The following is a 20,714-nucleotide window of genomic DNA, read 5'->3' on the forward strand; positions in this document are numbered from 1 at the left end:
GTGAATGTTTTTATTTTGCTTTTGTTTTGAGGTATGGTCTTGCTAAATATCTAATTGTTGATTGACAGTCTTTTTTCTTTTACCATTTTGAATGTGTCCTTATACTGCCTCTGGCCTTCATTGTTTTTGGTAAGAAATCAGGTATTAATAGTTTTGCTGTTCCCCTGTACCTGATAAGTTGTTGTTAATTTCATTGTGTTCAGATTTTCTCTTTGTCTTTGAATAATTTGACTCTGGTGTCTCTAGATACGGATCTACATACTTGGGGTTTGCTGAGCTTCTTGGATCTTTAGATTACATTTTTCACCACGGTTTTGAGATTTTCAGTCATTGTTTTTCAAATATCTGTTCTGTCTCTCTTTTTATGGGACTCCTATCACATATATTAATGAAGGGTCTGTTCATTTTTTTCCATCTTTTTTTTCTGCCTTTAGTTCTTCACACTGGATGTCTGTTGCTCTAACTTCAAGTTTACTGATTTCTCATGCCAATTCAAATCTGTTGAGCCCATCTGTGAATTTTTTATTTCAGTTATTGAACTTTTCTTCTTTGTTTTCTTGTTCTGTTTTTTTTAAAATAATTTCTGTCCCTTTTTCATGATTCTCTTTTTTAATCGTTGTCATCATGCTCATTTAAGTCTTTAAACACATTCCTTTTAGTTTTTCAACAAATTGTTTATAGCTGCTTTATTTTATAACATCAGCATCTTAATTTTTAAAAATTTTTATGGAGTTTAGTTGATTTACAATGTTGTGTTAGTTTCAGGTGTACAGCAAAGTGAATCAGTTATATATATATATATATATATATATATATATATATACACACACACATTCTTTTTCAGATTCTTTTCCCATATAGGTCACCACAGAATATTGAGTAGAGTACCCTGTGCTATACAGTCAGTCCTTATTAGTTACCTATTTTATATATAATAGTGTGTATATGTTAACCCCAAACTCCTAATTTATCCCTTCCTACCCCCTTTTTCCCTTTGGTAACCATAAGTTTGATTTCTGTGTCTATGAATCTGTTTCTGTTTTGTAAATAAGTTCATTTGTATCATTCTTTATTAGATTTCACATATAAGTGATATCATATGATACTTGTCTTTCTCTGACTTCACTTAGTATGGCTGTCTGTATGTCTTCTTTGGAGAAATGTCTATTTATATAGTCCACCCATTTTTTGATTGGGTTGTTTGGGGTTTTTTTGATAGTGAACTGCATAAGTTGTTTGTATATTTTGGAGATAAATCCCTTGTCAGTCACATTGATTGCAAATATTTTCTCCCATTCTGTGGGTTGTCTTTTCATTTTGTTTATAGTTTCCTTTGCTATGCAAAAGCTTTTAAGTTTCATTAGGTCCCATTTGTTTATTTTTGTTTTTATTTTCATTCCTCTAGGAGGTGGATCAAAAAAGATCTTGCTGTGATTTGTGTCAAAGAGTGTTCTGCCTGTGTTTTCCTCTAAGAGTTTTATAGTGTCTGGCCTTACATTTAGGTCTTTAATCCATTTTGAGTTTATTTTTGTGTATGGTGTTAGGGAGTGTTCTAATTTCATTCTTTTACATGTAGCTGTCCAGTTTTCCCAGCACCACTTACTGAAGAGACTGTCTTTTCTCCATTGTGTATTCTTACCTCCTTTGTCATAGATTAGGTGACCATAGGTGCGTGGGTTTATCTCTGGGCTTTCTTTCCTGTTCTATTGATATATATTTCTGTTTTTGTGCCAGTACCATACTGTTTTGATGACTGTAGCTTTGTAGTATAGTCAGTGGTGTCAGTTGTACCTTGTCCTTTTTCATTTCTAATTTTTTTATATATAAGGTAATTATTGATATGTACATTCATATTGTCATTTTCTTAATTGTTTTCTGCAGGTCTTTTTGTTTTTGTAGGTCTCTTGTGACTTGATGACTATCTTTAGTGTTGTGTTTCTTTTTCTTTTTTGTGTGTGTATCATAGTTTTTTGGTTTGCAGTTCCCATGAGGTTTTGATATAACAGTCTATATACAGAAAAGGTTGTTTTAAGTTGCTGGGCTCTTATTTTCAAATGCAGTTCCCATTTTCTGCATTTGTACTCTCATCTGCTCGTGGTTGCTGGTTTTGATATCCTATTCGTGTGTGGATTATTTCCTGCTGTTACTATATGTTTACCTTTACCAGTGAACTTTCCCATTTGTGATTTTCTTGTTTCTAGTTATGGCCCTTTTTTTTGTTGTTTCTTTTCCCCCTACCTAGAGAAGTTTCTTTAGCATTTGTTTTAAAGCTGGATTGGTGGTGCTAAATTCTCTTAGCTTCTGCTTGTCTGTAAAGATTTTGATATCTCTGTCAAATCTGAATGAGAGCCTTGCTGGGTATTTTTTTTATTATTATTAAATTTATATTTATTTATTTTTGGCTGCATCAGGTCTTAGCTGTGGCACACGGAATCTTTCGTTGTGGCACACGGGCTTTTCTCTAGTTGTGCGTGGGCTCTGTAGTCGTGGCACGTGGGCTCTCTAGTTGTGGCACTCGGCATGTGGGCTCTTAGTTCCCCAACCAGGGATCGAACCAGCGTCCCCTGCATTGCAAGACAGATTCTTAACCACTGCACCACCAGGGACGTCCCTAGGTAGAGTATTCTTATTATACACATATGAGTTTATACATGTCAGTCCCAGTCGTGCAGTCATCACACCACCATCCCCACCAGCCTGTGGCTTTCCCCCCTTGGTGTCCATACGTTTGTTCTCTACATCTGTATCTCACCTTCTGCCCTGCAAACCAGTTCATCTGTACCATTTTTCTAGGTTCCACATACATGCATTAATATACGATATTTGTTTTTCTCTTTCTGACTTACTTCACTCTGTATGACAGTCTCTAGATCCATCCGTGTCTCTACAAATGACCCAATTTCTTTCCTTTTTATGGCTGAGTAATATTCCAATGTATACAATGAGGTGATACCTCATTGTAGTTTTGATTTGCATTTCTCTATTAATTAGTGATGTTGAGCAGCTTTTCATGTGCTTCTTGGCCATCTGTATGTCTTCTTTGGAGAAATGTCTATTTAGGTCTTCTGCCCATTCTTGGATTCGGTTGTTTGTTTTTTTAATATTGAGCTGCTTGAGCTGTTTGTATATTTTGAAGGTTAATCCTTTGTCCATTGATGCGTTTGCAAATATTTTCTCCCATTTTCAGGGTTGTCTTTTTGTCTTGTTCATGGTTTCCTTTGCTGTGCAAAAGCTTTTAAGTTTCATTAGGTCCCATTTGTTTATTTTTGTTTCTATTTCCATTACTCTAGGAAGTGGATCAAAAAAGATCTTGCTGTGATTTATGTCATAGAGTGTTCTTCCTATGTTTTCCTCTAAGAGTTTTATACTGTCTGGTCTTACATTTAGGTCTCTAATCCATTTGGAGTTTATTTCTGTGTATGGTGTTAGGGACTATTCTAATTTCATTCTTTTACAGGTAGCTGTCCAGTTTTCCCAGCACCACTTATTGAAGAGACTGCCTTTACTCCATTGTATATCCTTGCCTCCTTTGTCATAGATTAGTTTACCATAGGTGCGTGGGTTTATCTCTGGGCTTTCTGTCTTGTTCCATTGATTTGTGTTTCTTTTTCTGTGCCAGTACCATACTGTCTTGATTACTGTAGCTTTGTAGTATCTTGAGGTAGGCTTGTATAGCTATAAACTTCCCTCTCGGAACTGCTTTTGCTGCATCCCATAGGTTTGGATGGTCGTGTTTTCATTGCCATTTGTCTCTAGGTATTTTTTGATTTCCTCTTTGATTTCTTCAGTGATCTCTTGGTTATTTACTAACGTATTGTTTAGTCTCCATGTGTTTGTGTTTTTTACGTTTTTTTCCCTGTAATTCATTTCTAATCTCATAGTGTTGTAGATTGCCTCTTTTACAGCTGTTAGCAGTTGCCTTATGTATTGAGGTGCTCCTATGTTGGGTGCATATATATTTATAATTGTTATATCTTCTTGGATTGATCCCTTAATCATTGTATAGTGTCCTTCCTTGTCTCTTGTAACATTCTTTATTTTAAAGTCTATTTTAGTTGATATGAGTATTGCTACTCCAGCTTTCTTTTGATTTCCATTTGCATGGAATATCTTTTTCCATCCCCTCACTTTCAGTCTGTATGTGTCCCTAGGTCTGAAGTGGTCTCTTGTAGACAGCATGTATATGGATATTGGGTCTTGTTTTTGTATGCATTCAGCAAGCCTGTATCTTTTGGATGGAGCATTTAATCCATTCACGTTTAAGGTAATTATTGATATGTATGTTCCTATTACCATTTCCTTAATTTTGGGGGGTTTTGTTTTTGTAGGTCCTTTTCTTCTCTTGTGTTTCCCACTTAGAGAAGTTCCTTTAGCATTTGTTGTAGAGCTGGTTTGGTGGTGCTGAATTCTCTTAGCTTTTGCTTGTCTGTAAAGCTTCTGATTTCTCCATCGAATCTGAATGAGATCCTTGCCGGGTAGAATAATCTTGGTTGTAGGTTCTTCCCTTTCATCACTTTAAGTATATTATGCCACTCCCTTCTGGCTTGTGGAGTTTCTGCTGAGAAATCAGCTGTTAACCTTATGGGAGTTCCATTGTATGTTATTTGTCATTTTTCCCTTGCTGCTTTCAATAATTTTTCTTTGTCTTTAATTTTTGCCAATTTGATAACTGTGTGTCTCGGTGTGTTTCTCTTTGGGTTTATCCTGTATGGGACTCTTTGTGCTTCCTGGACTTGGGTGGCTATTTCCTTTCTCATGTTCGGGAAGTTTTCGACTATAATCTCTTCACATATTTTCTCGGGTCCTTTCTCTCTCTCTTCTCCTTCTGGAACCCCTACAATGCGAATGTTGTTGTGTTTAATGTCCCAGAGGTCTCTTAGGCTGTATTCATTTCTTTTCATTCTTTTTCCTTTATTCTGTTCCGCAGCATTGAATTCCACCATTCTGTCTTCCAGGTCACTTATCCGTTCTTCTGCCTCAGTTATTCTGCTGTTGATTCCTTCTAGTGTAGTTTTCATTTCAGTTATTGTATTGTTCATCTCTGTTTGTTTGCTCTTCAGTTCTTCTAGTTCCTTGTTAAACATTTCTTGTAGATTCTCCGTCTGTGCCTCTGTTTTTTTTCCGAGATTTCAGATCATCTTTACTATCATTACTCTGATTTCCTTTCCAGGTAGATTGCCTGTCTCCTCTTCATTTAGTTGTTCTTGTCAGTTTTTATATTGTTCCTTTGCCTGAAACATATTCGTCTGTCATGTCATTGGGTCTGACTTTCTGTGTTTGTGGTCTTCTTTCCACTGGGTGCAGGATAGTAGTTCCTCTTGCTTCTGGTGACTGCGCCCTGGTGGGCGAAGCTGGATCTTGTCCCTCTGTTGGGCAGGGCCGTGTGAAGGGGTGTGTTTTGAGGTGGCTGCGAGCAGCCTGTCTGCTGATGGGTGGGACTGTGTTCCTATCCTGCTGGTTGTTTGGCCTGAGGCATCCCAGCACTGGAACCTGCAGGCTATTGGGTGGGGCCGCCAATCAATATTCCCTGCTTTGTGCTGGGTCCCAGCACATGTGTGACCTTGTGTGCACCCTCCAAGAGCTCCTGGCCCTGTGGAGCTCCTGCGCTCAAGCCCCACTGGCGTTCAATGCCAAATGCCCTGGGGTTCTTCCTCCCGGTGCCAGACCCTCAGACTGTCTTAGAGGGCTATTTTTATGTGGGAGCATCCCTGTGTAGCCTGTGTGGGTTTAATATTTTTTGGTGCAAGGGCTTTTTTTTGTATGAATGTCTGCCACCTCTTTCCTCAGTGTATGCTGGCTGTTATCCCCTTGATAGGAGGTGTGACTGATGTTGTGGTGACCAGAGCCTGCACTGGATATTGAGCAGGGCCTCCCCTTGGCTCTGTGGTTGTCACTACCCTGTCAGGGGCAGGGTCTGCTACCCATTTGTTGAAGTAGAAGCCCCCAGATCCATTTCTGAGGTGTGTTTCTGATCTGTGGTGCAAGATAGGCAGGATTGGAGCACTCCCATTGGGAGAGAAGCCACTGAGTATTCCTCCTCTGGAGCTGTTCACCTGTGAGTGTGCTCTGCTGCGTCACCCGTCACCAGTTGTGCGCACTCACAAATTACCCTGTTGTTGGCACTGCTCTCGGCCCCACCTTAACTGTGGGTATGCTGGCAATTGGCTCTGGTGTCTCTGAGGCATTGTTTTCACCAGGACACCCGCAGAGATCCACTGAAGTCAGGTCATAGGACTGCAGTAATCATGCACCTGGACCCTCTGTGGGAGCCGTGGAAGCAGCTCAGACTCTGGCCTGGCCCAACCCCTTGTGTGTATGTGCCCACAAAGCCCACGGCTGCTAGAGCTAGACGTGGCTCAGCTGCAGGAGCCCTCGTCTGGATGTTCTGCAGGCGCTGAATTTACAAAGCTGGCAGTGGAGATATAAATCCATGGTTCACACAGCCATGAGGAGAGATTTCAGCTCTTCTTTCTTAGTTGCATGGCCTCTGGGGCTCAGCTGTGGTTTCAGCCCCACCTCTGCGCGTGGGCTACCCACCCACCTGCATCTGCTCTTGAGGCTGCCCCGGGGCACATGAGCCTGCCCAGGCGGGAGGGGGCCAAGGTGGCAACCAGGGCAGCAAGTCCACCCAAGTGGGAGCCCCTCCTAGTGCCTGTGGAGGCAGGGGCCGGTGCATGGGGAAAGGCTGCAGTGGCAGCCCCACCCTTGATGCACCACTCAGCCATGGAGCTGCATCTCTTTGGCGGCCCAGGTTTCTTCCACAAACATTCCACGTTGCAGAGCTCCTCACTCCCATCCCTTCAGGCTGTCTCTTCGCAGCCAACAGCAGTCCTCTACCTGGGTCTACTCTCCAGACCCCATATTCCAGCCCCCAGCCCCCATCTGCACCAGCAGACACACGTCTCAGGCTGGGGAGCTCAGGGCTTTGGCACGCACCATCTGTGTAGGTCTCACTCTGTCCTGCCTGCCACAGACCGGTTGCTGGGCTCTACCTCCAAGCCCCCAAAGATCCCCTTCTGTCCCAGCTGATCTCCCCACTGGTGAGGGGGCTTCCCCGGATGATCTGTATATACTCATGTTTCTGTTGACTGCTTTTTTCCCCCTGATTGTGGGTCAAACTTTCTTGCCTCTTTGCATGTCTTACAATTTTTTTTGTTGTTGAATCTGGGCATTTTAAGTAATATTGTAGCAACTCTAAAGTCTGACCTTCCCCCACCCCCCAATTATTTTTGTTGTTGCTATTTTGCCTGTCTGCTTATTTGTTTAGTAATTTACCTGGACTTAGCTGTGTGATTCATTTCCTCTGGGATGTGTGGCCACTGATGGCTCTGCTCAGTTGGTTTTTGGTTTTGTTCCTGTTTTTATTTTTAAGTCTGGCTTTCTTGAGGTTGCTTCTGTTTCCACACAGTTTAGTGGCCATGCAGTACTGGTCAGAGATTATGTTCAAACACATCAAATCGATACGGCTTCCACCTGCTGTCATTGGATCTATGTGTGGATTTAGAAGTGTGTTCTAAGTTCAGATAGTTTTCAGGTCTGCCCCATTGGACCCTCTTCCATTTCCTCAGCACATGTGCACAGGCTCTGGTGTCTCTGCATTTCCTCAGCACATGTGCACAGGCTTCTAGTAGAACAAGGATGCATGAATAGTTTCAGCCCTCTCCATCCTTCTCAAGTGTGCACACCAACTCCAGTCAGCCAGGATATTTGAAGAGCTTGTCAAGTGCCTCTATGACTGTCTCTTTGTATCTTCCTGTTACATTTGTCTGACCCATGGGTCCCTTATTTGCCCAACCAGGACTGCTACCACAGATTAGTAGAACCCCTGGCCTTCCCTGTTTGCTAGCCACTCAGATTGCAACACCACGGGCATGGATTATTTCACCTTCTTTGAATCAAGTCAGTGAAACTGCTGGTTATTCACAACCTACCTTGCGGTGTTAGAATTACCACATTGAATGATGGGAGGAAAAAGGGGAGCAGTCTCTAGCAAGTATGCCACAGATTTTCATTGTTATTTCCTAAATGAGTTTTTCCTAAAATAAGTGTTATTCACTTTGTTGTTAATCCTGTAATCAATTTCCAGGACACTGAAATGGTTGTTTTTTATCTTTCTGTCCAGTTTTGTAGTTGCTTTTGGGTTAGAGGGTTTGTAAACCTCCTCGATTAGACACATCAGAAGTCCCACCTAGGGACTTCCCTGGTGGCACAGTGATTAAGAATCTGCCTGCCAATGCAGGGGACACGGGTTCAATCCCTGGTCCCTAGGCATGCGGGAAGATCCCACATGACACAGAGCAACTAAGCCCATGCACCACAACTATTGAGCCCGTGCTCCACAACTACTGAAGCCCGCGTGCCTAGAGCCCGTGCACCGCAACCAAGAGTAGCCCCCGCTCGCCGCAACTAGAGAAAGCCGCACACAGCAATGAAGACCCAATGCAAGCAAAAAATTTTTTAAATTAAAAAAAAAAAAAAGTGTCTTTAAAAAAAAAAAGTCCCACCTAGTATTGAGTTTTGAACTGTTTAAACATTTTACACATTCAAATGTTAAAATTAAATCAGAAAGGATAAGGAAAATTAAGCCTAAAATGGCTTACAAAGAGGAACAAATTAATGTAACTGTATCAAATTGATTACATGTTAACATAACTATATCAAATTGATTACATAGAGAAGATAATTCCAATAACTTTAGACATAATATTCTGGCTGTATACCCTTAGTAGAATATATCCTAAAGTCGGAAAGAACTGCAATGAAATCTTGAACTTTACGTAGTAGGTTATAGGTAGTGATAGTCATATAGTAATTTTGAACCTTTTTGTTTATTTTAGGATAGAGCAAATGAGTAAATATATTGCTGTTACTGGGAACTAGAGTTTTCACTGTGGGAGTTGGTGTGGTATTCACTTACTTGAATACATACATAGAAGATTTCACTTGTATGTATTCTCTGACTCCTGGGATTTTTGTTTTATTTAAGATGTATTTTCATGGGTATCTTCACTGAGAGGGCCTAAAAGCAGTGACTCCCTAGTAATACCTAGACCTTGGTTTCTAAGTGCCATTCCCCACTAAAAGAATCCAGGACTCCTCGGAGAAATGGCTGATTCCAGGTATGGGGAAGGCAGAGTACAAAGTATTGCACCTGGAATATAATGTACACCTGCAGCAAAGTTCACCCTTGGGGGATAGATCCAAGCAAAGGTTTACGCAGATCCTAGAAGTGGGCTAAGAAAACTTAGATAAGAAATCTGGAGTATGGTCTAAAGGGGCCCCACGGGAGGAAGGGTGCGGTCAGAAGAGGACCTTGATGGGTCCCTCTTGCCCACGCCTAAGGAATGTAGTGTTCTTCAACCCATGAAACCATCTGAGCATTTTATAACGTTCCAGACTTTTTGCAGTGCTTTTTTAAATTCTCTTATAATTTTTTTTTTTTTGGCTGCATTGGGTCCTTGTTGCTGCTTGCCACCTTTCTCTTGTTGCGGTGAGCGGGGGCTACTCTTTGGTGTGGTGCACGGGCTTCTCATTGCAGTGGCTTCTCTTGTTGAGCACAGGTTCTAGGTGCACAGGCTTCCATAGTTGTGCTCGTGGACTCTAGCACAGGCTCAGTAGTTGTGGCGCACGGGCTTAGTTGCTCCGTGGCATGTGGGATCTTCCCGGAGCAGGCTTGAACCCGTGTCCCCTGCATTAGCAGGCGGATTCTTAACCACTCCGCCACCAGGGAAGTCCTCTTATAATTTTTAAAAATAACCTGTGAGGTAGAATTGAGTTGCCCAATTAGAGGCATTATGTACAGTCTACATTCAAAGGAAAATCATGTGGGGAAGGAAGTGAAAAGTAGTCCTGGGGAGGAGATATGGTTTTTGCTAGACTTTGAAAATGGGAAAATTTGGTTTGGGCAGCTGGAAGGGAAATCTAGAAGAAAAACAATGGCATTCCAAGGTGGGTAGGTAAGCAAAAGAATGGAGTGAAGAATAAGAGAGCCAGCTGTCTAGAAGAGATGACTTGTGTAGTAATGGGAGATTAGGCTGAGTAGGTTGGAATAGAAGTTTGTTGCAAAGAATAAAAGATTTCTGAATCTTTTTTTTTTTTAACCTGTAAAATAGGTAGATACCTCCATGCCCATCTCTCAGAATTGTCTTGGGAAGCAGATGAGCTGAGCTAATGTATGTGACAGTAGGTGTTAAGCAATGAAATGCTATACTGGTATAAGTTATAGTGAACTTTGAGTGCCAGGCTGAAAAGTTTGCAGTTGTGGTAATAACCGTTGAAATAAACTCCATTCGTCAAGGGCATTGTCTTTTTGAGGTTTTCCTTGGCAGTTCCTGTGATGATTTACAGTGCAAGGTAATGTCACTATTTCTCCCTGAGTTTTTAGTGATGGGGAGGACTACTGAGTTAAGAGCCCTGTAAGAATGGTCCCCATTCTTATGCAGATACAATTCTAGAACAGATGTTACTGTGTGAGGTCTCTGCAATGTGTTAAAAGGCATTGTGGAGGAATGTGAGAGGGCTCCTAACCACGTTAGAGGAGAACCTGGAAGATTTGCACCCAGTAATGCAGCAGGATACCAGCACTACCAGTTCACTTATGTGTGAATACTGCTGGCACTTAGCATGCTAAGTAAGACTTATACACGATGAAATCTGTCCTTGGATTCCATAACATTACAGTGTGCGTGCCATCCTTTGGAAAAAAGAGTATGTTCCGGCAGCAGAATAAATCCTAGTCTTTGTACTGGGATCAAGTTAGTCTCCTGGCACAGCTGGGAGATAGTGCAGCTTTCTCTTCAAAGTGCTATTTTTAGCTGTTGCCAAGGAGATATTCAGCATGATATTGATACTTGAATTAATCCTCAATTTACACAATCTGTGGAAGCAGCGGCTCTTTTTCCAGGGTTTACTGCTTAATGAGTTGTGATTTATCAGACCAAAAAAATAAAATTCCTTCCTTAGAATAATTGGCCTCTGAAATACGTTCTGGAGCTCACCTCTTGGCCAGTTCAACTTTTAGGCCTAGTTATAAAGACACTGTGAGCTCTTCTCAGGCTGCCTGCTCAGGCTGCCCCTTATCAATAATTCCTTCTGGGTGTACCTTGGGTCTAGGCTTTTCTCATTGAAATGTTAATGTTCTAAATTTACCAAATAATGATTAAGCTCTTAAAACACACACACACACACACACACACACACACACACACACACACTCTCTCTCTCTCTCTCTCTCTCTCTCTCTCTCTCTCTCTCTCTCACAGGCACGCACGCACACATGCACGCACGCACATGCACACACATGCATGCGAGCTTCACAAGAGCCTGATCTGGCCGTCTGGAAGACTCATCTGTGTTCATAGAACATTCCTGATAAGTTGGCACTGGATAACAGATTATAGACCAGAAAGTAGCTTGAAATTAGAGTTAAAATAGATTGAAATTGTTAACGTATGGACATTAAACTCTAATAACTTGATGAGTTGCCCTTCTCTGAAGAATTTTTTTGATATAACTTTTTTTAAAATATATTCCAGACCTTTAAGACCTGTGATGCATTTATTCATGTGATCCTATAATTTTTTCTTTTAACTTATTAACATGCTACCTTGCATTAATATATTTTCTAATGTGAAAACAACTTTTCAATGTTACAACTTTATTAGCCAGTGATACATGGATGTGTGTGTGGTTTTGAGTGAATTTAAAATTGATCGAATGAATTCTCTAATATTTATAGGGTTTTGATTTTACCCTAATTGAAATTGTTTTAGAATTAAAAATTTTTTTTTAGTTTTTCCTAAACCCCTAGTGTTTTTTGTTTTGTTTTGTTGTTTTGTTTAGATTCCACATATAAGAGAGATCATGTGGTGCTTGTTTTTCTCTGATTTATTTCATTTAGGATAATGCCCTCTAGGTTCATCCATGTTGTCGCAAATGTGAAGAGTTCATTCTCTTTTATGGCTAAATAATATTCCGTTTTGTGTGTGTGTGTGTGTGTGTGTGTGTGTGTAACACCACAGTTTCTTTATCCATTCATCCATTGACGGCCATTTGGGTTGTTTCCATATCTTGGTTATTATAAACAATGCTGCAGTGAACATGGGGGTGCAGATATCTTTTTGAGTTAGTATTTTCATTTTCTTCAAATAAATACCCAGAAGTGGAATTGCTGGATCATATGGTAGTTCTATTTTTAAGTTTTTAAGGAATGTCCATACTGTTTTCCATAGTGGCTCTACCAATTTACATTCCCACCAACAGTGCACAAGGGATTTCTTTTCTCCACAGTCTTGCCAATGCTTGTTATTTCTTGTCTTTTTGATAATAGCCATTCTAACAGGTGTGAAGTGATATCTCATTGAGTTTTGATTTGCATTTCCTTGCTGATTAATGATGTTGAACGTCTTTTCATGTACCTGTTTGCCATGTATGTCTTCTTTGGGAAAATGTCCATTCAGATCTTCACCCACTTTTTAATAAGATTTTTTGAGGTTTTTTGCTGTTAAGTTGTATGAGTTCTTTATGTATTTTAGATATTAATGCCTTATCAGGTATATGATTTGTAAATATTTTCTTCCATTTATTTTGTTGATGTTTTCCTTTGCTGTCTAAAACTGTTTAGTTTGATGCAGTCCCACTTGTTTATTTTTGCTTTTGTTGCCTTTGCTTTTGATGTCAGATTCAGAAAATCATTACCAAGACCTACGTCAAGGAGCTTACTGCCTTAGTTTTCTTCTAAGAGTATTATGGTTTCAGGTCTTACGTTCAAGTCTTTAATCCATTTTGAATTAATTTTTGTGTCTAGTATAACATAATGGTTCATTTTCATTCTTTTGCATGTGGTTGTCCAGTTTTCCCAGCACCACTTATCGAAGAGACTGTCCTCTCCTCATTGTATATTCTTGGCTCCTTTATCGTAAATTAATTGACCATGTGTGTAGGTTTATTTCTGGGCTCTCTGTTCTGTTTCATTGATCAATGTGTCTGTTTTTATGCCAATACCATACTGTTTTACTTACTATAGTTTTGTAATATAGGTTGAAATCAGGGAGCATGATGCCTCCAGCTTTGTTTTTCTTTCTCAAGATTGCTTTATCTATTTGGGGTTGAAATAACTTTTAACTGGATTTGTTATGGGGTTTTGTTGGCCTCCAGCATCAAAGCCCGTTTCTCATGTGGAGGAAATTCCCCTGTGCTGTAGTCATGTTGAGTGCCAGTCAGTCCCCCAATTCCCTCACTCTGTTTTCTGACAGCCAAGGCATGTGACCTACGCTTGGCTCATTGGATGCTTCTGACCAAAACTTTAAATCTGGATCAGGACAAAGAAAGGGGAATAGATAGGATTTATTGGCTGCTATTACAGTCCTATCTTGGCCAGATTCTTCCACTAAAAGACACTTACGTTTTCTTGCTTTTTGACTTAACAGAGCTGACTTGAGTCCTGCCTGTTTTCTAAGCATATATTTTAGGCCTCCCTTTGATTGTGTGAGCCCCACAGTAGCTTTCCAGTAAATATTCCCTTAAATTTTTTTTTTTTTTTTTTTTTTTTTGCCTAAGATAGTCCTTTTGCTAGCATCCAAAAATCCTAACCAGTACAATAGAGGATATTATAATTCAAGCACCTCCTTCCTGGGTAGTACTAGGTAAATGTGGCCACATTTTTGTGTTTTGATTGCCATCACCACTACCCATTTTATTTTTTCCTGTATTCCCTTAGAGTAGTCCTTCTTCAGATATGTTGTATCTTAAAATGAATTATTATTGTGTCTGCTGAACATTAATAGATGTCATAAAAATTAAATTCAGTTTATACCTACCTTTTAGTTTCTTTATTGAGATTCATCAAGTGTTCTGTTTCATCCAGAGTATAGTAATAAGGTATTTGGAAAGCACCCTGGTCTCAACAGCTCATTTACAAATCTTCTCCAGAGACATAACATTTTTAGTTTAGTTCCTAATCTTAAGAGTACCAATTGTTTAGGCTCCCAGTTTGTACTGTAGACGAAAAACCCTGCTAACTTTATTTCCTCCCTTTGAAGTTTTTATTTAGTCAGAAGCTTCAAGAATGATGGGAGAGATTTTTGGAGATTCTCTCTTTTTAAAAAAAGCTGTCAAAAGGTGGCAGGCAGGGCTTCCCTAGTGGCGCAGTGGTTGAGAGTCTGCCTGCCGATGGAGGGGACACGGGTTCGTGCCCTGGTCCGGGAAGATCCCACATGCCGCGGAGCGGCTGGGCCTGTGAGCCATGGCCGCTGGGCCTGTGCGTCCGGAGCCTGTGCTCCGCAACGGGAGAGGCCACAACAGCGAGAGGCCCGCGTACCGCAAAAAAAAAAAAAAAAGGTGTCAGGCAGACACTGCTGCCAGTTCTGCTTCTGCTGACCATATTGCTAAGATGTTCAGGGCTAAAAGCACATAGGGACTCGGCACGTGTCATCTTTGCTCTACAGAATAACATTCACTCTGCCTTTGAGTTCAAAGAGTGCTTGGCCATCTGTGTTAATTTCTGAGTTGTTAGAAGAAGCTAAGAAAAGAGAGGTTTCTCCGGATTTCTTCAGATTTCCCTGTGTTAGCCTGCTAACTGCATACTGCCTGACCCTGCAAATAAGACTTGTCCTCCATAATGCGCTCTGCTGGCTACTGTATGTCTCCTTTATGACACAAACTGCAATTGTAGCTAAGTAAGTATTACGTTATTTATTTTACAGAAAAATAATAGCTAATATTTATTGAGCCCTTATTTGCCAGTCGGTGTATTGGGAGTTTTACATAAATCTATTAAATCTATCCATAAATCTATTAAAGCCTTAATTTTTAGATGAAGAAACTAGGCTCAGAACGATCAGGAACTTGTCCAGGATCTTCTACAATTAATAAGTAGCAGATCTAGAATTTGAATTTATAATGGTAAGCGTACCAGTGGGTATACTTAGTTTCATTTTTAGTAAATAGAAATTACTGTTCCGTGCAAAAGCTAGAAACATAGAAAACCTGGGTTTTATCTTTTAAACATCAAGAATTCACTTGATGATTAGCCAGATGGTCATGTGTTTTTTTCAGTATGTTTGAGATTTAGATAAAACTGACCCAGTTCTCAAAAGTCAAGCTGCTGCCTTTTGAATAGCATAATGTGTAATGAAAGCTGACCTTTTTGTTCATTTATCATAATATTGTGAGAATTTATGTCATTCTCTGATCTCTTTCAGAGAAGGAGAGAAGAGAGCTCTAGACTAAAGGAGGAGGGAAATGAGCAGTTTAAGAAAGGAGGTAAGATACCTATTTCAGCACTGATGCTGGGCGTCTTGACTCCTCATTCTTTTGTAGATTCTGTGAAGAAACACCAAAGAACATTTGGAAACAATTAGCAGATCTAAACTGCTAATAATACCCTGTTGCCTCCCAACACCTTGGAATTTTGTTTTTTTACCACGTCCAAATTATTCTCAAGCGACAGTGACCAGTTACCATGTGTTTCTAGGCACAGGCATAGTTTTTCTTTTCTGTAATCTACTGTCTATAAACCCAGAGATTAGAAGGAAAAACTCTTGAGTTTTTGCTTTGGGAAACTCTAAACTGGAATGTTAAAAGGCTATTTTGCTACATTGCTGTAAAAAGAGGGTCCCCGTTACTTGTGACAGTGCTGTGAATACTGGCCCAATGCATCCGGTGTGGCCGAGGGAAGGATTTTGCTTGCACTTTGGTTGCTCTTTCATGTGCCTTTTTCTGTGGATGCCTTAAGTAGAGAGATGTTCTTTCTGCGTTTCCTATATTTGCTTAGGAATAAGTGGGGTTCGTTCTTATAATTTGGAGGAACTATTTGATCTTATGATCAAATTCTATCACATCTCAGAGTGTGCATGCTTTAGAAATCTAGGAGCAGTAACATCTTCCCCTAGTTACTTTTAGGTTAAAAAAATTTTTTTTCTTATATCCTGGTTTAGCAATCATCACTTCTTTTTTTCTAAGAAAACTAAAGGTTCTCTGAAAGCGTATCTCCTTGTATTTTAGTATTAAATCTTTCAAACCTGAGAAAGGAGTGAGTAGGCAATTTTTCTTTTAGTACCCTGACCGTAATTCTTTGTGTGGCAATGAATATATAAATTTATCACCATTTTCTCTTTTAAGGTGTTTAGTCAACTGCTGATTTTTACATTGTGTTTTTGGCTCTATAAAATGTCTCTCCAAACATTTCATGGAAGCAGTTTTAGCCAGGTTGACTCCATGAAAGTACAATGTCTTTAATGAAAATATATACATAGAATTTTTTTCTTCATTCCGGGCCATTAATCCCAGATTTCAGTCTCTTTCATCTGTCCAGTTCCCTAATCCCCTTTCAAAACTCTTTACTAAATTGATAAGCCAAATTAAAGGTGAACATATAGAGCATCCTGTTGGAGACCTTTGTCCCGTGAATGGAAAGCGATGCATTCTGAGATCTTTTGGAATACAGTGATATCAGGTATAAAATCATAACGACCTCTCATATTTTACCTTATCCTCAGATTATATAGAAGCTGAAAGTACTTACAGTCGAGCCCTTCAGATGTGTCCATCCTCCTTCCAGAAAGACAGGTCTATCCTGTTTTCAAATAGAGCTGCCGCAAGGATGAAACAGGTATGTATCTTTGACCTTTTCTTTTTAAGAAGCACGTGAACTTACAGTGTTATCATAGGATAGCTTCTCTCCAGAAACAAGCATAGGGGCTCTAAAGTTGCTGCCTCTCTTTTCCTACCCATATATTTCCCTGATTTAAAGGGCATGGGGAAGATAGAAAAAATATTTTGAAAAACTTCAGTCAGATTACTGTTCACATTCCTCATTAAAGTGGCTGAGTGAACACTTCCATGGAAGGAAGCCTGGCAAAGTTTCCGCCAAACTAGGGCAGGTTAATGAAGCAAAGAGCCTATAGTGCATCTCCTAGAATAGCTACAGCTGCTTATTTTAGGCCTCTAGAACTCTAGATAAAGACCCAAAGGGACAGGAAACAGTGCTTAAAACTGAACTTCAAGATGCTTATCCCTGAGATTCTGATTTTCTGTTGGAAGTGTGGACATAGGGAGAAACGTCCAAGAGTTGGGGTGAGAGGTACGCTTAAATGCAAAGTAGGTGTCAGGGAAAGTTCAAAGGTATTTTATATTTCCAAAGGATTGAGAACCTGGTGTAACAGGGTGAATTTAGGATAGATGAGAGTGTAAATATATTTGTTTGGTATCATGCTGGATACCAAAAGTTAGATTTGTGATTTATCTGATATTCCTATTTAGTCAACATAGTAAATCTTGCCAGATTGAAATGATGAGAGCTTGAAAAAAACAATACCACTTGTTTAACTGTGACTACTTGTATTCCAAGCACAAAGGGTAGGTTTTTTAACACACCTCTAAGCAGCTACAAAGCAGGCCCAAGACTGGGTGGAGTGGTTTTCTGTTCTTTTAGATCAGGTATCTACATCACTTTCTTTTTTGATGTTGACTGGAATTCTCTAGTGCTTCTACCAAAGTCACTTTGGATGGCCAGGGTTTTTAAAGGTGGGTGGGGGTGTGCTTGAATATTCGGACATGCAAAAAGTTTTATTTCAACCCAGACTCATACGTTTTATTATTGGATTCAGTGTCTAGGGTGAAGTTTTTTAGAATGATTCATGTGGCATGAGAGAAGGAATAATTCTAGAGTATACAAACAGACATTTTGTATTAGGGGAAATAAAACAACTGTTTTAAGTTTATTTAAAACAACAGTCATTAATATATTCTACCATTGATCAGAATTCACACCTAATAGTTTTTACACTTAGCTGGAAAATTCTGATCTTTCACTTTTGCCTCTTGGAGACATCTAGCCACATTCTTAGACTGGAAATTGTCGTTGTGAAGTGAGATCAAGGATACCTTCAGTGTCAGAGAAAACTTTGTACCATACCCATTTGGCTCCTGGGTTTTGAGATTCTTTGTTCCCACAATTGCCAAGTTACTGGCATTGCTAGTGTTGGGCTGGTATGATCAGCTGGTTCTTGAATTAGGAAAATGTATGGCCTTGCTAGTCTTCTGTCTGTCACAGCTGAGGAGAACTCAAAAGAGAGTTGCTCGGTGACTCTTTCCTGAACAAAGGATAGGTTTGTTAGTGGGGTTTTTGTTTGTTTTGTTCTTTTAACTTGCATTCCTAATATTTTTAAAAGATCCTAAAATTATAGACTTGGAGACTTTCAGAATTAATGTACTGAAGTGATTTAAGGAGCATGTTCTGAGTTTAAGGAAGTGATGGGTTAACTGCTTTAAGAAGAATTTCTGAGAGGCAAGTTTGCAGGCTCAGCATCCCTGACTGGGTGTGCCTGGGCAAGCTTTATGTTTCATGTCTGGAGATGGCAAACTGGAGTTAGGACAGAGTTTCAGCTCTAGGCCTGACTACACAAGAGTAGACAAAGCCCTAAAAAAATAGGCTCTAAAAGTAGTTACTTGGGGGCACAAAGAATACCACCACAGCAGTTGTAAACGTACGTTGTAAAGATTTGGGACTTCCCCGGTGGCACAGTGCTTAAGAATCTACCTGCCAATGCAGGGGACACAGGTTTGAGCCCTGGTCAGGGAAGATCCCACATGCCATGGAGCAACTAAGCCCATGTGCCACAACTACTGAGCCTGCGTTCCACAACAACTGAAGTCCGTGTGCATAGAGCCTGTGCTCCGCAGCAAGAGAAGCCACTGCAATGAGAAGCCCGCGCACCACAACAAAGAGTAGCCCCCGCTCACCACAACTAGAGAAAGCCCGTGCACAGCAACGAAGACCCAGTGCAGCCATAAATTAATTAATTAATTATTTTTAAAAGTTATAAAGATTTACTCCTATTTCAGTTAAAATATGAAGTTGTATCTTAGATTTATAGAAATCTAATAAGTTGGGGAAATACTGACTTACAGATTTCTTTACTACAGGACTTCTTTCTTGTTAGAGTTTTTAATATGTGAATTGCTATGATGAACATTGGAAGAGGTAATATAGTTAGTGTTTCCCAAATGACTCTGGAACCTTTTTTGCTTATTGTGGGTAAAATACACATGCTACAAAATTGACCATTTTAACCATTTTAAAGTATACAATTCAGTGCCATTCACAGTGGCACTGGATACATTCACAGTGTTAGGCAGCCGTCACTACTGTCTGGTTCCAAAATTTTTTTTATGACCCTAAAAGGAAACCCATTAAGCAGTCACTCCCCATCCTGGAACTGTTTCTGATTGAATCCTGAAACTCATTTTGGTAGACATTGCTCTAAAATATTCTGCAAAATATTTGGCATTTCCTACAGTAGCCATTATGGAAGTATTGAATGTTTATTTGAACTCACATTTCTCTAACATTGTAGAAAATTTCTAATTTGGGGAAAATAGACATTTAGAGCTTAGGAAAGTTAAATAGCAGATTAGTGTCAGAGCTGAAACTAGAATCTAGTTCTTTTGATATCCTGTGTTCTTTCCACTGTGCCATGCTTCGCAGTTCAGCAAGTCATATTAGTTAGATATCTTATTTAGTGAATTGTTTGGTATTTTTGTTTCATCAGTGGATAAATTAAGGTTCATAACTGAGACTACGCGACAAACCATACAGTGTCTGTAGATGGACCATCTGTATACATTTTCAAGATACCACTTTGGGTGCGATATATAACAGCTAGCCAAAGAGGAGGGTTATTAATTCAGTTATTCATATATCAGTCATTTGCCCTGTTAATTGATCACAAAGTTGTCTCACTGCAATATTCTAATGTAAAGTGTCTTGCAAATATAACAAGTCAATTGCAACAGTCTTTAAAGATACTTTAGGAAAAAGCTACTTGAATAATTTGTCACCAGGAGGCTTTCAAGTTAGAGCTGTGAGCATAGTTTGAATTTTAGCTTGGAAGTAACACACGTGTTTTGGTGTTATTTCCTTGAAAAGCATTCTGCATCTCCATAAGCAATTATTAATGATCAGCATATGTCATTGAGCCTTTGGGCTATTGTGACAGAATTAGGGTGACATATTAATGATCTATTTCCTTTTAGGACAAGAAAGAGATGGCCATCAGTGACTGCAGCAAAGGTACAGCTTTTTGGTCTTGTTGCATGTTAACATACAAAAGCATTACCTCAGCTAGACAAGCAAATAAGGAGGCTCTCAATCAGGTGTTTACTTGTACACATGTACTCTTCTTCTGAGGCAGTTAAAGAAGAAGCTCTCGGCCTTTCTTAGAGGTACTGCACAGTAGTTGTCTTAGTGTAAGCATGCTTTTGAATGGATAGTTCAGTCCATTTATCCTGTATTGGTAAATATATGGAGAATAATTCCAAGCTACCTTGGCCACAGAGACAGAGTTTATTCCCTGTATGTCCAAATTACTCTCCTTTGAAACTGAAGTTGAAGATCTTAGTTAGCTGCTGTTGGGGCACCTGAATCTGTGTTTGGAAGGGCAGTTGCTGTTAGGGAATTGGTACTCTTTTCAGATATAGTACTTAATCCAAACCTCCATGCCATCATTTTAATTATCCTTTCAGGTTCCACACAGTGAATCAAGCCTCTGCTATCTGAGTTCCATCGTGGTCTTTTCGTTCTACCAACTGATAGAGACAGCCCCAGACATAGGATCACCATTGTTTTTTCCACAGATTTCCTGATAGGCCAGACGGTTGTCTTGTCTTGGTGTGGAGAACATGCAGTCATTTTCCTTGCATCTTGCTACTCTCAT

General features: G+C 39.8%; 1 protein-coding gene across 3 annotated transcripts in view; it reads left to right on the forward strand.

Moving 5' to 3' along the window:
• Positions 1-20,714, forward strand: part of TTC1 (tetratricopeptide repeat domain 1) — a 73,335-nt gene that overhangs the window by 37,173 nt on the left and 15,448 nt on the right. For all 3 annotated transcript variants that reach the window (XM_024750621.1, XM_024750620.1, XM_024750622.1), the window contains 3 exons: positions 15,201-15,261; positions 16,497-16,609; positions 20,035-20,071. In XM_024750621.1, the coding sequence (XP_024606389.1) occupies positions 15,201-15,261; positions 16,497-16,609; positions 20,035-20,071 (211 nt within the window). The remainder of the gene's footprint in view (positions 1-15,200; positions 15,262-16,496; positions 16,610-20,034; positions 20,072-20,714) is intronic.

Source organism: Neophocaena asiaeorientalis, unplaced genomic scaffold (genome assembly GCF_003031525.2).
Source record: "Neophocaena asiaeorientalis asiaeorientalis breed wild unplaced genomic scaffold, Neophocaena_asiaeorientalis_V1.1 scaffold527, whole genome shotgun sequence".
Taxonomy (NCBI): Eukaryota; Metazoa; Chordata; class Mammalia; order Artiodactyla; family Phocoenidae; genus Neophocaena; species Neophocaena asiaeorientalis.